The sequence below is a fragment of the Eucyclogobius newberryi genome, unplaced genomic scaffold (assembly GCF_026437365.1).
Source record: "Eucyclogobius newberryi isolate DKJ021-1_F unplaced genomic scaffold, fEucNew1.0.hap1 SCAF_7, whole genome shotgun sequence".
NCBI lineage: Eukaryota > Metazoa > Chordata > Actinopteri > Gobiiformes > Gobiidae > Eucyclogobius > Eucyclogobius newberryi.
The window spans coordinates 17,303,037-17,316,747 of NW_027316389.1; the positions used below are offsets into that span (position 1 = coordinate 17,303,037).

Below are 13,711 nucleotides of genomic sequence, written 5' to 3' on the forward strand. Positions count from 1 at the left end.
ATAGTAAAGGTCACAACACAATGCAATCCAAAATTATTGGTGTCTGAGTAATGATGATGCACGAACCTTAGTTTGGAGACTTTCTCAAGGTCAAACCAACAGTTTTCCTGACAGCGTGTTGAGAAAAGACACCGACCCTATTTACAGTTTTACTTATAACACCAAGTTTGTCCTTTTATCCCATTATGTTCTTTCTTTCATCATTCCTATAGTGCTCCTCTACCTTCATGTTTTACTCGAAGTAGCCTGTCCAACCATACAACATTTCCATTGTATTGAGAATGTCCACCTGTGAAATTAGTTTTATTTCTATAGATTATCTCTTTTTTAATTTTTTTTTTATTGTGATAGGTGCAAATACATAATAACAAAGGATAAACAAATCATAAGGTCAAATTCACGGAGAAACTCATTCATGATTTTGTTTTCCTTGTGCAGTGACTTGTTTGACGTTCTGTTTGGAGGTTGAATACGGGATAAACCTGAAGATATAACAAGGCCACACTCAAAAGCAAATCATCCATTCACACAAATCCAGTGTACAAAGACAGTGCAGTGAAATGTCTTGGCAAATGACACATCTGTTGTCCTGAAGTACACACTCCGCCCCTCATGCTGTCCACCTTCTTGGCTTTGTGTTGTTGAGGGCACTGCGCTGCGGTCATCTGAAGTAATGGGAGTACTTGGCTAGTCGGGCTAATCCTCCGCAGGCCAGAACTCCACTGAGTCCATACAAGATCAGCAACACGGAGCTCAGCATGAGATCGGCCCACACCACGTACGTCTGCCACCACAAGAAGTACACGACCAACACGATGCTGCCCCCGGTGAGCAGGAGGTGAACCAGACAGTAAGGCTCTGATTCTGTCAGACTGCCCTTCACCCCTGCGGGAAAACCGATAACAGAGAGAGAAAAGGCTTGGCTACAATTTTAGGTTTCACCAGAATCAACTAGAGCTAGGCCTGGGTAAAACTATTGTAAATGTAAACTATTTTGTGATTCAATTAAGATAAGATAAGATAAGATATTCCTTTATTGTCCCACATGGGGAAATTTCATTGATGCAACACAGGTAGATACAGAGGTAGATACAGAAGAAAAGAACAGATCACTTATAGGAAGTTAATTAATTAATCAATCAATAAACCTTTATTTACAGAGCCCTTTACGACACTGACCGTGACGAAAGGGCTTCACATATAAAACATTTACAGCATAAAACTGTAAAAACAAACTGCACACAATAAAGTGTCACTACATTACTGAGTGTTAAAAGCCAGTTTGAATATATACGTTTTGAGCCTAGACTTAAAAAGGTTAAAGTCTGTGGTGGTGCGGATGTTTGTTCAAGAGTCTGGGACCAGAGACAGAGAACGGTCCATCACTCCAGTGTTGGAGTCTGGCTCTGGGGACGTCCAGCAGAAGCTTATTTGGCATACTTTTTTGTTTCTTAAGCAGTATTCAGAAACGCAAAATTATAATGTTCAAATACCGTTAATTATCATATTTGTGAAGAAAAACTGTAGCTTTTGTCAGGCAATATTTACAAAATTATTATCTCAATATTGTTGGTGAGTCCTGATGAGAATAATCAGAAAATACTACCCTCTAGGCACAAAAACTTTATATGTTTTACTACCACCTTCCCTTTTTTTTTTTTTTTTTTTTTTTTTTTGTGGCTTTTAACCTGGCGAGCCCTAAATAGCTCCTTGGTTACAGTAAGTTACAAATGGTCAGGGATCGTCTTACCAGGTTCTTCTCAAGTGTACATAAACAATCAAGGGGGTCAAGCGAGACATTCATGGACCCTAGAGTTTAGTTGAGATGGGGGCTGTCTAACTAAGATAATATGCATCTGTGGCATAAATGAGTATGAATATAATGGCTAATGTCAAACAAGTTACTGATTAATACTTAATGGATCCATATGTTTAATTGTGTGTCAAATCTACGGTCCAGGGGCCAAAATCAAGCCCTTGCATACATTTTTCTTCCTGATGAAATGGCCCAGATAGCCATGAGAAGTACTTTTGATCACCAGTCATCAGTAACGTAATAAAAAAACAGGTTTTCAGCCTGATAAAAGGTGTGAAAGCACAATCCAAACCTCTGGTAAACCTCCGCTTCAAATGTGTGTCAATAAATGGCCCTCGGTGCAAAATGTTTGGACACCCCATAAAAAATTATACAAAGTCTTCTAAATAGAGCAGGGATGTCCAAACCTTTTTTCCCCACTAGGGGCTTCATATCGAAATACAGATGAAGCAAAGGGCCATTCAGGGACTGTTGGTCAATACAGTAGAAGATCCTTCAGACAGATCGAGCCAAAACATCTTTCTTCTGAGGCTTTATTAAGCAATGTCTATAGTTCTAATGGTATTCCCTCTCCCTGAATAAAGGTGTAAAAGCAGAGGTCTCACCACAGAAGAAAAGAGAAACCTCCAGAAGCGCCAGCAGAAAGAGCAGGGCCACATCCAAATTGAGTGCATCCGTGGGATAAGACAGCTCCAGGCCTGGAAGAAAGAAAGACGCACAGGGTCAAGCAGCAGCTCCAGCACTCAGAAGAAGTCAATGAGCTAGACTTACTTTTTCTGATGAGCAATCCTAGAGTGAACAGGAAGTAGAAGACAAAGTACGCCACAGTCAGCCGTAAAACGAGCTGGAAGCACGCTAAAGAGAGCTGGAGTGCGCGCAAAAGTTAAGGCAAGGTTTGGAGAATCGTGACATTTCTCAAACGTTTACGAAACAAAAAAGGATACATCAGTCGTTGATCTCACTAAAAGAAAGAAACAGAGGCAAGAACAATAAAATGCACAGGCGATATTGGTGAAAAATAAACTCAAAGCCTGATATCTGTGCACAGTTTATCCACAGCAACCATAGCAACGCGTCACTCACCTCTTCCGTGCGTCGCCATTTTGAACACCACTTGATTCAGAGCTGAATTAGTAGGGGGTTTGTCGCCATCTACTGACAAAAGAGTGCAACAACAATACATTGGCAGGCTACATAAACTCCCAGTGATCCATCATGGAGTTTACAAATCTTAACATCTTATTGTGACATCAGTAAATTGGAAACGACACAATAGAAGTGCACTGGATGGAGCAGGGATCAAACTAACGACACGGGTCAGTGGGCAAATGCTGTACAAACTGAGCTACAACCATCCCCAAGGGCACCCGATAGTAGGCCTACAAAAGAAATATTTGTACACTGTGAATCTGATCAGAGCCTACTAAATCTGCATATTTTAGCGAACCAAAAAATAATAACAAAACCAATTGAAATGTTGTTCTATAGGCTACACCTTTCAGAAAACGGTTCGATTAGTTTGGACTGTGTTGTGTGATGCTTCATATTAAATAAGTTAAAATCGCATAATGTTTATGTACTCTTCTCCCTGATGGCACAGGCCAGAGGAGGAGAGGATGCACCTGAGCAGTTGTATTTGTACATTGGCGCTTGAGTGTGTTATATACAACAACTGTAACTGTATAGGCTATATTTTATGTGTAAAAGAAGTCACCCCTATTGAACTGAATGTATTCTCAAACCAACATTTGTGATCTACTGAAGGATTTAAGATGCAATTCCCCTGCATGTGTTCATTGACATATTACTGTACGTTTATGGCCAAGTTGAAATTGGTGTCCAGATATATTGAAAGGCAGCTGTTGGATTGTCTAGCTGCCTCTGTTACTCCCTTGTTCTTGGGGACAATCTCTGCAGTGTGGAGCAGTGAACAGGGCCTTGTGCGGCCCCTCTGCATGACCAGGGAGGGGCTCCAGCTGTGGGCCAACAACACCTCACTCTTATGGGGGGTGTGGGGCCTGGGGGGGACACAGCAGTATTGTTATTCATTCACTGTGAGGGAGTTTGTGCTAGAATAAGGTCTGATAAGGAGAGATTGATCACTCATGCTCCCCCAGCAAGAAGCCCTGTCATGGAGCGTGCTTTAAATCTCCAGGCAAGAAGCAAAAACCCCTCCAGACCTGTTATTCGTATTATTCTGTCTATCGTGCTGTCACAATAGTACTTGTTTGTTGTCACGAGGCATTGTGAGAAACCTTTTGAATAAATTCAACATCTAAGTGCTTTTTACAACTTGAATAACATTGTTTGACATAGCAGCACTAAGTATAAATCATGTCCAAAAGGGGTCTCAGTTGCATGCTTCATTATTTTTTACTACTGCTATTGTATTCATAAGCTACTTCAGTAATTATCAATATCCCTACTTAACACTTGAGTAATACTGTTTTATTATATGTCAGCAGGCTGATGTTATGACTTCAGGATAAAAGTGGAGCATCAATTAGCCTATTTCTTCCCGTCAAGACTTAACATTGAGTTATTAATGCTTATCAGTTACACGTTTACTCACGTCAACTATTATCCTATAAGGTTGTCTTTTAATTAAATAAAGGGATTTTAAATAAATAGCCCGTCCGTATTTTAAACGCATCAGAATATTAACCTTCACGTTTATTGAATTATCCCATTGACATAACATATCAACATCAGCAATATGATCTTTTGAAATGCTCTTCTTGTTAATTGATCTGTTAAAGACTTAGAAAGATCGTCTTGACTGTGCTGTTTTCTCCCATTAGCTCTCGCTCTGTCCCTTGCACATCTCACCTGCGCCAGAGCTGCGGCTGTGCGCACAGAGCGCAGCAGTGAGCGGCCACAGAGCGCAAACACCGAGGACGAACCAAGACACGCGTTTAGGCCTCTCTAATTACTTTTATGCAATGTCGTCTTCATGGATGTATGTTTTCTCATTTAGAAGTTTTGTGGAATTTCATGCCTGAACAGTTTTCCAGGTTGACGCTCATCCATAATTGAAGACACAGAGCGCGCGCGGTGGATGGGATCGGACAGAAGCGCCTGGAGTGGAACTTTATGTCGGCCTAAAGGATATTCATCCATTCCTCAGTCATCTCACTTGGACAGACAGAGGAACCTTGATGGAGTTTTTATGTGGGATCCGCTAGGATGGACGTGGTAGATGAGACAGAGGCGCTACAGAGGTTTTTTGAAGGTAAGAACCTTCAAAACGCGAGCACGTGCAAATGCCGCAAATCTATTTTAATTTAACTTGGGTTTAAACCAATGAAAGGTGTCACTATCTTCTATTGGATACGTTGTGGGCTTTCCTGTTATTGGCTACTGCCAGACTGCATTGTTTAAACGTATACTTGAAACAACTTCAGATTTGTATTTCAAATTCATTGGAGTTTCTCATTGGGCATAACCTGTCTCAGGATTTTATAAATCAGAATATATGATTTTATATGCAACAATATTCTGTGTAAGAAGGCTCAGAAAATAATAATTATCAATTTAAACAATCTTAGGCCTGTGAAGGCTTCTCATGTCTGGCCTTACACCTGTGATCCGTCAGATCGAGTTTGTCTTTGGAGTTGGGATCTCAGGTCTTGGTAATTAGCCTTAGCGCGTGCAGAACAGTGAAGGCGTCCCGTGTCCGCAGTGAAGGGCGCAGTGAAGCTGATGCGCTCCACATGAGGTGAGCAGAGGTGCTTTTGGGACAGGCCTGAGTGACAGGATGCAGGGGCACGTGCAGGTATCAGGACAATCCAAGATCCTCACAATATTCACTTTTGTTTTTTTGTCTGGTGCATGCTAATAATTTTAGTATGCAGATGCCTTGGCCCAGAAGGACATAGCTCTTCAATAGGCATTTTCTCAGGTGAGCTTGTATTTTCACTAAACTAAACTAAAAAAACCCACAAACAATCAAAAAAGATTACTGCTGACATATTTTGTATTTCATATGTTATTATATGGACATAGTGAGTTTTATTATCTGGTTGCACCAATGTTGATTTCACATTGACAAGCTGTTGTTTTTTGTTTGTAACTGGATCTCTAAATGGTTCAACTATTATTTTTTATGCTATTAAAATAAGAAAAGTGATCCACTTTGAGGGTTTTTTTAGGCTGGAGGAATAACATATGAAAATATTGCTCAAGCACTATCTATCACTATGAAAAAACAAGCAGCAATGATGGAAAAGTGATTTAATGGGCAACATGTTTCATTCTGCGAATATGAAATAATATTACAAAAACTCCATCCCTTATGTTGCAGCAGAATTCTGTGAAATGCATGGCTATTTATTTAAAAGTGCACTTTTGGCAGGGGCTTGACACCTGCCGGTCTCTATGGAGATTTTTTTTTCTGCCTGAATGTTTCACATGAATACATGTTATGTATTAAAATGTTTGTATAAAGGACCCAAATAGACCTGAGCTGTAACTTGGCGTGGTGGCATCACCTGCTTGGGAGTTAATGGTGGAACATGCAGAGTAACATCTCCACAGAGACAAGCAGTTTGCGGACCCTCAGTTTATGTTCCCATCTGACAGAGAATATATTCAAAGCCTAATTCCAATTCACACCATTTGCCCACAGAGCAGGGAAATTACAGATTTCTGACATCAAACCCTTCTTAACCTTCTTGACCGTGTATATTAATGTGGCACAACAGTTCACTCAAAGTAAAGTTTGCGTTGAAATTTCTTCAAAAGGATTTCATAAGACACTATGCGCCTAACATGAAGGAGACAACTTGAGGACTCTATGAGATTAAAGATGGTCAGAGGAAAGGCACAGAAAGGCCTAGGAGAACTGTAATTTAGAAGTGTACTTAGTGATACTTCGGCAAAACTGTGAAGCAGCACTCAGCCATCACAGCAGAAGTAAATACAGTACAGAGTGGAGATATTGATGCTGTTGCTGTTCTTAGATGTGCTGCTGTCTGAACCAAAGCTCAGTTTACATTCCTGCTCCGGGAGTTCCAGAAGTGTCAGGACATTAACCACTCAGTCAATGTTTTAGCTTAATCCACAGAACTTCATTAGGATTTCCACAAAACTGTACTTCTCTTTATTGTAATAAAATGTCCTTTTAACAGAGGGCAGTTGCTTTTATTATGACATGTTCTGCTATATTCAAGACACATCCTAGTAACATTTAGTTATTTATTTGTCTAGTATATTTAAAGAGTGACAATGTGCTTTCATGGGATTGAATTTGGGGATTTGTGACATGACTTAAGCATCATGAACTTGAATAAGGACTGCTATCTAACTGTAAAATATATGAAATACAAGATCATTGTTGTCAGCTTTGAGAGCAGTGACTACTTGTACTTGTAAACCATAAAATCTGACTTTTAACTTGAAGTTGCTTTGAGCTGAGCTTCACACCTCTGAAGATATACTAATAAATACATTTTCAAATGTGGCTTTAAAAATAGTTAGAGAAACTGCAATTCTTACTTATTGTCACCTTTGGTGTAAATGAGCTTTAGAGTCCTCCCAACCTTGTATGTGCTTTGTTGTAGAGGTTTAGAAGAGGACACTTATAAGAATTGGAACGGTTGTCAGGTATCACTAGCAATATTCAGATACAACATTACTTTAGTTGATCTGTATGTGTTACTTTTCAATCAAGCTGCATTTGGTCTGTAAAGCCCTACTTATGATCAAAACAGAAATATTATGTCCCCCCCTCATCTTAGTGTGACATCATCACATTCTTGTCTCAGAGAATCTCCAAATGAAGTTGTGAATGTGTTTACATATTCAGTAATGATCCGCACATTCCGGGGGTGTCCTCAGCAGCGGCTCACTCAAAAGCCATTACACAGAGTCCATTACTGTGACAGGGAGCAGACTGGGGCTGACACAGAGCAGGCCCCGCTGCCCCTCTCCTCAAAAACATCACAAAAACATGACCTTCTGACGCACCCAAGAAACAAGTCCACAGACCACACCCTCATTTAAAATCTATAGATATCAAATTAAACCTTATAAAGAGCTACTAAATTTGTCACAATGCTAAAATTATAACTTGATTTCTCCTGATTTTGATGCCACATTAATAACAAACAAATATTTAGTTTTCAACACATAATAATATCTATTTTTGTGGTCTTATAGTATATCTGGCATTTAGGAAAGGTCCAAAATGTCTTGCCTTTGTGATTTTTTCCAACATAGAGGAAGAAAAAACTTGAACTAAACCAGAATCAACCAGGGCTTAACCATGGGTCCAGGTCCTAGCTGTGATTTACAAACTGACAGTGAACTCACCTCAGGAGAATGTATTTGTTTCAAAGCACCAGACCACATCACTCCTGCTCACTGCCATCACACAAGGAGACCGGGACATCACACCTCTTTTTTCTCCAGCGTATGACCAGCTGCAGAGGTGGTAATGGTGCATAAGCAAATAAGAACAAAATAGATCATGTAAAACAACATTTTTATTCAGCACATTATATAAACACACGTTTCAAAGGTTCTGCAACAAAGACTATAAAGAAGACCACACATATTGGTTGTTATGTCCTTACGCAAGACACCTACAGAGAGTGGTGGTTGGATGAGCTGATGGTGCAAATTGGCTGCCTTGACTCGCAACATCTGTCCCTCTCTCTCTGTCAGGAGTCTCCAACCTGTAAATCCCTTCCATAGCTCCCCAAAGCATTAGGCATTACACACATGATGCTGATTCATTTGAATTAGATTCATTTCGTCTAACTTTGTGCACTAAATGTATAATCATTTATGTTTTATAGTCATCTAACCGTGTCCTAGGTTTGCCACTGAAGATCCCTGCTCTGTATCTCCTCTTGTTTGTAGAGTCCAACGGCAGGTCTGATGTAGCTCCTCCTCTGGTGACATGTGCCAGAAAGCCTTATGCAAAGGGCCTTGTGTCACATGCTCACAGAACACCCACCACCAAGAGAAGAACTTGTCCCTAGAATAATGGAATAATTGACAGAGCCGTTTCACCTGAATCTGATGTTTGACTATACACATTTTCCATTCAGTACTGCAATAGACTTTCCTGTGGAGACTGATATGAAGTTTCTAAATCTCCAATCTGCCATAGTGAGGCCCGGGTGTTTTTTTTGGAGCAAACGTTTGATTTAGACTTTATAGAAGTGGGAGGTTCTGGTTTCTGTACTCTTTCTCCTGACCCCTCTCTGCTGGTTTACAACAGTGTTTTTCCACCTTGCGGCTCTGGCCTTACCTCACTTCAGCGCCCTGAGCCCGGTGTAATCCTGATGTGCCGGAGCGACCAGTGTGTGACACGGCTGTGTGTGGCAGCCTGGTACAGCCCTTTCTCATGACCGAGAAATAATCCTCATTACAACTCTCACACACACGCAAGAACACACCGCGGTCCCAACAGCTCTGCTCTATAGAAAGACTTCAGATCGGCCAAACATGGCTAAAACACAGGAATAATTTGTTTCATTTCTAAGTGAAATCATCGGGAGGATCTCATCATGCTCTGGCTACGTGCAGGTACTCTTCCTGTCGCCTCCTTGTCCTGCTGTCCTCCTCTGTGCCTTCTTCTCTCTCCGCTCTGTCCCATATTGTCCCCCTCTGCTGTCCTCTCTTTCCTATGTCTCCTCTTTTGGAGATGTGTCACAGGCTTTAGGGTTTTATGAAATGTCACTGACTGTTCTTCCATCACTGATGCTCTGGTTTCCAGGGCCTGTGACGTAGTGTGGGATAGACTCGTGATTCTGTATTGAATTCTGCAACATCAGCATTGGGGTTTGACAGTGGTGAAGAGGAGGAGGTGGAAAGTTTGAGGTGGCTAAGGGTTCTGCTTCACTGGGTTTGTGCAAGGCAGATGAGTGCAGACAGGTGAAAGTTGGTTTTAGCTTAATTTCATATCGAATATATACCTAAACAATTCTGAGACATGTTGCTGCAATGAAGTAAAGACTGAAAAATTAAAAATGGGGTATGAGCTGAGTCAGCTTCACTCACTCAGATACGAGTGAATTACAATTTCTAGTAAATGACTTGATGGGTGTGGTTTATTTTTCCTCTTGTATGGACTTTGCCCAGTTCCTTCGGTTTTCTGTGTAAATATGTATTAACAAAGGCGCTAGACCTTTGTTAATGCAATAATTAACAGTGTAAGTTATTTGAGGCAATGATGTTCTCGTGTTTCACTCGGAGCAGCTCGCTCACAAGGCCAGTGGAACCACAATAACACAGTGAAACATGAGGAGAAACATGATTTGCTTCTGGGATTATGCGTAACATCAGAAGGTCCAGGCAAGAATTTAAATGATTCTAACCCAGAGTCCTGTATCATTACAAGAAACACTTGAGAATGTGATGGATCTCAGATGGACCCTATATTATTTTATTATTACAATAGTTTCATCCATAGACTTCTGTCCGCCTCTGGTTGTCCACATCCACTCATCCATGTCTCTTATCAGTGGTGCCAGTCCTGATTTAGTGCACTTGGGAGGGGAGCACATCTGGCTCTGGTTTTGGGGGTGGCCGGCACATTCCCCTGTATAACTGACGTGTGTGAGGAGACATTATCCATCTGCGTCTCAGCCAAGTCATTAAAAAGCAGTGTTTTTTTGCACACTGGACATGCATTGGTGATGTTGATAAGTGACTCTCCCATTGTCTGCCATAAGACAGCATTGGAGACTTGGCTGATTGGTTAATTAGACGCCAACATTTAAATAATGAAATAAAGCCAAAATGAGAACTTTCCTAATACTTAGTGAATTCTTTGCATTCCCAACTGACTAAGTGTCCGCCTAATCTATCTGTGTAAAGGGGAGAGGAGGGGCCTGTGGGGAGAAGGGGGAGTTTAGGGGTTTACCTAACTGCAAACCGTACCCCATTGTTTTGGACTGGGCAAGGGTTGTTAATGTTGAGTATTGTGCATTAATATACTGCATTCTGAATATTCGTGACCAGGATAAATTATTTCGGGCCATGATTGTGATTTTTGGTCACTGGAACATCCTCCTAACAGTGTGTTTCTTTTCCAACTTGATTCATAGAAAGAACTATTGGAGTTGAACTAAAGGAATGTAAGTGAGGCCATTGAGCCATAGCTAAAAAGTAAAATAAAAGGTGTAAAGTTTATTGAAGCGATAAACTTTGAATATGATGGGGACACATGATAAAATAGCTCTGTCAGTTGGATAAACATTGGTTGGTGTAAAGAGGAGGAGATGGATGGTTCTGTGGTGGAAACAGTAGTTGAAACAGTAGTGCGGTGCTGCTGCAGCGTTGTAAGTTTGATTCATGACTTTTGACAATTTGCTGAATGTTTTTTTCCCCTGTCATTTCAGTCATTTCACCAATTTTAGTCTAAAGATTTTTTGCTAAATTTATTCAGAATTTATGTTATTGAGTAAAATAAGTCTTTAGTCTGGTTTTAGTCAACGCAAATGTCATGCTAATTTAGTTGATTTAATCTACAACACATTTCTTCATTCCAAATAATAGCTTTCAGGCTTTTTAAGATATTTATAATGCAGTGCTTCAGGGGACATACACACAGATTTTCTCCTTGGACGCTTATTTTGTATATCTAGAAAATAACATGTAGAAATGTGCTGGTAATTATATCAAATCAACTACACGAGAGTTCATGAACTGGGGGTTGGAGTAAAAAAGTGTTACTTCTTCCCACTCCCTTTTGAGACTATTTTTCATTGTAAATGCACAAATGGTACAGAAAGTTTTCCTTTGTGAAGTTTATGTTGACTGTCATAAGATAAGTTGTGCAAACTGAAAATGATAACCAAGCTCAAAATAAAATGATGATTGATAGATTGATTGAACTGCATCAGAAAGATGACAGAAGGTAGAAACACGAAAAAGCCCCATTCATTTAGAGTTCATATGTTCTTAGATAAACATGTGTGGGAGTGAAGGGTTCAGGAGAGACAAGTGTTACGTGGTCCATGTTGAAACTGCCTGCTGAAGGATGGCTCTGACTGAAGCAGATGTGTTGCCTCTGCCTCCCACAGGTCATGATATTAGCAGCTCTCTGGAGCCAACCAACATCGACACCAGCATCCTGGAAGAGTACATCAGCAAAGAGGACGACTGCTCAGACATGTCAGTACGGCCGGCACGCTCCTTTCATTTGGCACCGCAAAATGTTTAGATTACAGTTGAATTCAGGATATTTATCTATTTTTTAAAATTGTTTAGGCTTTTATACATTTTTGTTGAATTGTTTTGAGAGTTGTTTTACTTTTTTCTCGACTAAACGTTTCTGTCAATGGTGTAGGAAAAGTAAAGTACTCTCTTTACCCTCATTTGATATTAAAGTAATTACACCAGTGACTTTTTAAACACATCAGATACTCAAAAAGCAAAAACTGATCCAATAATGCTGCCTGAAGGCCTAGGAGTTAGGACACAGTGCTGAATGTCTCATCCTGCTCTCTCCCCTATTTTATATTTGTATATGTACCGTGTAACTTTTTTTGGTGAAGGATCTGAGATGTCTTGTTTTGTATTTTCCAAAGTATGGCATTAAACGTCTGGCATTCATTCAACTACGTGTGTTTTTATTGCGTAAAATCATCTTCTGAAACATTCTTATTGTGAGTGGGCTCGCCTCTCCACGGAGCTGACCTGTAACTAGGCCCGTGGCATTACCCACTTGCCTTCACGGGGATACGTTTAATGCTATACTGTGGAACATTACAGTTAATGCCAAAAACATCTCCATAAAAAAGAGCAGGTAGTGAACTGGTTAAGACCTAGTTTAAATCTAGTGGCATTTGGAACAGCCATTTTTTTTCTGAGATGGAAATGTTTGCGAACCGCTGCAATTGAACACAGTGCACTGTCCTGACTTGAAATCCTCTTGTATTTTGTGCTTCTAACCCTGATTGAATGTAGTTATTATGCAGTGTGACTATAAGAATGTTGCTTTTGTTCTTGCCCCTCACAGCTGTTTCACAGAGGTGCACAGCGGCCCTGTAGTGCAGTATCCCTCTCCCCAGGCAGGAGTGTCCTCTGGGGGGCTGCTGTGTGCGGTGAGCCCCCCTGTCCCTCTCCGACACGTGACAGCTCTGTCCGGACCCAACAGCTGTCAGAATTACCCCGCTCCTCCAGCCGTGCACCGGCAAAACTACCCGTGCCCCGGCCTGGGACCACAGCAGGCTCCGGTCAAGTCAGAGCACAGGGGACCTTACGCCCCAGGGTGAGCACTTCAGTAACCCCAGGGGCCCGAGATACAGAGACATCTAGTACTTTTACAGGCAGGGGGAGAAAATCACTGCCTTATTCAGTTGAGACCTATAAACAGATTGAAAACGTTTAATTCAGATTGGGGATTAGTTCTTAAAAGTACTTGCACGTCTGAATAATGCAATCCAATAATATAATCAACTAAGCCGGGCAAGAAAGTGTAATATATCAGCTATTTAGAGGTGTTCTGGTGAAGACAAAAATATGAAACGTTTGAGTAATTGTTTTGCTCCGCTAAAGGGCTTCAAAGATTAATTGAAATAATTGTGACTAGTCGACTATATATCTGGACTGCAGACTCTAAAACTGCTAAAACGTGTATGAAAAGACCTTTCTGTAACAAAGAAAGTTATTATTATATATATATATATATCCATAATTTTCAACCTTTGTAATGAGAAAAGTCATTGCTGACTAGTCAACTAATCAAATAATTGTTAGTAATAGCCCGACTTCTATGTTTTAAAATGAAATATGCAAAATAATTTAAACTGTTGGCGTTTCCATTTTTGAAGTTTGTTTTATTTTAGACCAGAGCGGTAAAGAGAAAGACTGTGTCGCTGTAATCATTAAACACTAAAGTGGGCTTACACACATTCCTCGTGCACTATCTTGAGTAAA

At 40.5% G+C, this 13,711-nt stretch overlaps 2 protein-coding genes across 10 annotated transcripts in view; one reads left to right on the top strand and one right to left on the bottom strand.

Moving 5' to 3' along the window:
- Nucleotides 1-4,936, bottom strand: LOC140349362 (uncharacterized). The gene is made up of 6 exons (XM_072435665.1): nt 4,815-4,936; nt 3,630-3,834; nt 2,761-2,865; nt 2,588-2,681; nt 2,422-2,514; nt 1-885 (listed from the first exon to the last, which is right to left on the bottom strand). The coding sequence occupies exons 1-6, from the start codon at nt 4,934-4,936 to the stop codon at nt 662-664; spliced, it is 843 nt and encodes a 280-aa protein (XP_072291766.1). The 3' UTR covers nt 1-661.
- Nucleotides 4,662-13,711, top strand: part of myrf (myelin regulatory factor) — a 25,227-nt gene continuing 16,177 nt past the window's right edge. For 8 of the 9 annotated variants that reach the window (XM_072434835.1, XM_072434841.1, XM_072434837.1 and 5 more), the window contains exons 1-3: nt 4,662-5,048; nt 11,854-11,944; nt 12,792-13,043. In XM_072434835.1, the coding sequence (XP_072290936.1) occupies nt 5,003-5,048; nt 11,854-11,944; nt 12,792-13,043 (389 nt within the window). In that variant the 5' untranslated portion in view covers nt 4,662-5,002. Of the gene's footprint in view, nt 5,049-9,120; nt 9,353-11,853; nt 11,945-12,791; nt 13,044-13,711 lie in introns of those variants that run through there. The other variant, XM_072434839.1, reaches the window with a different exon arrangement.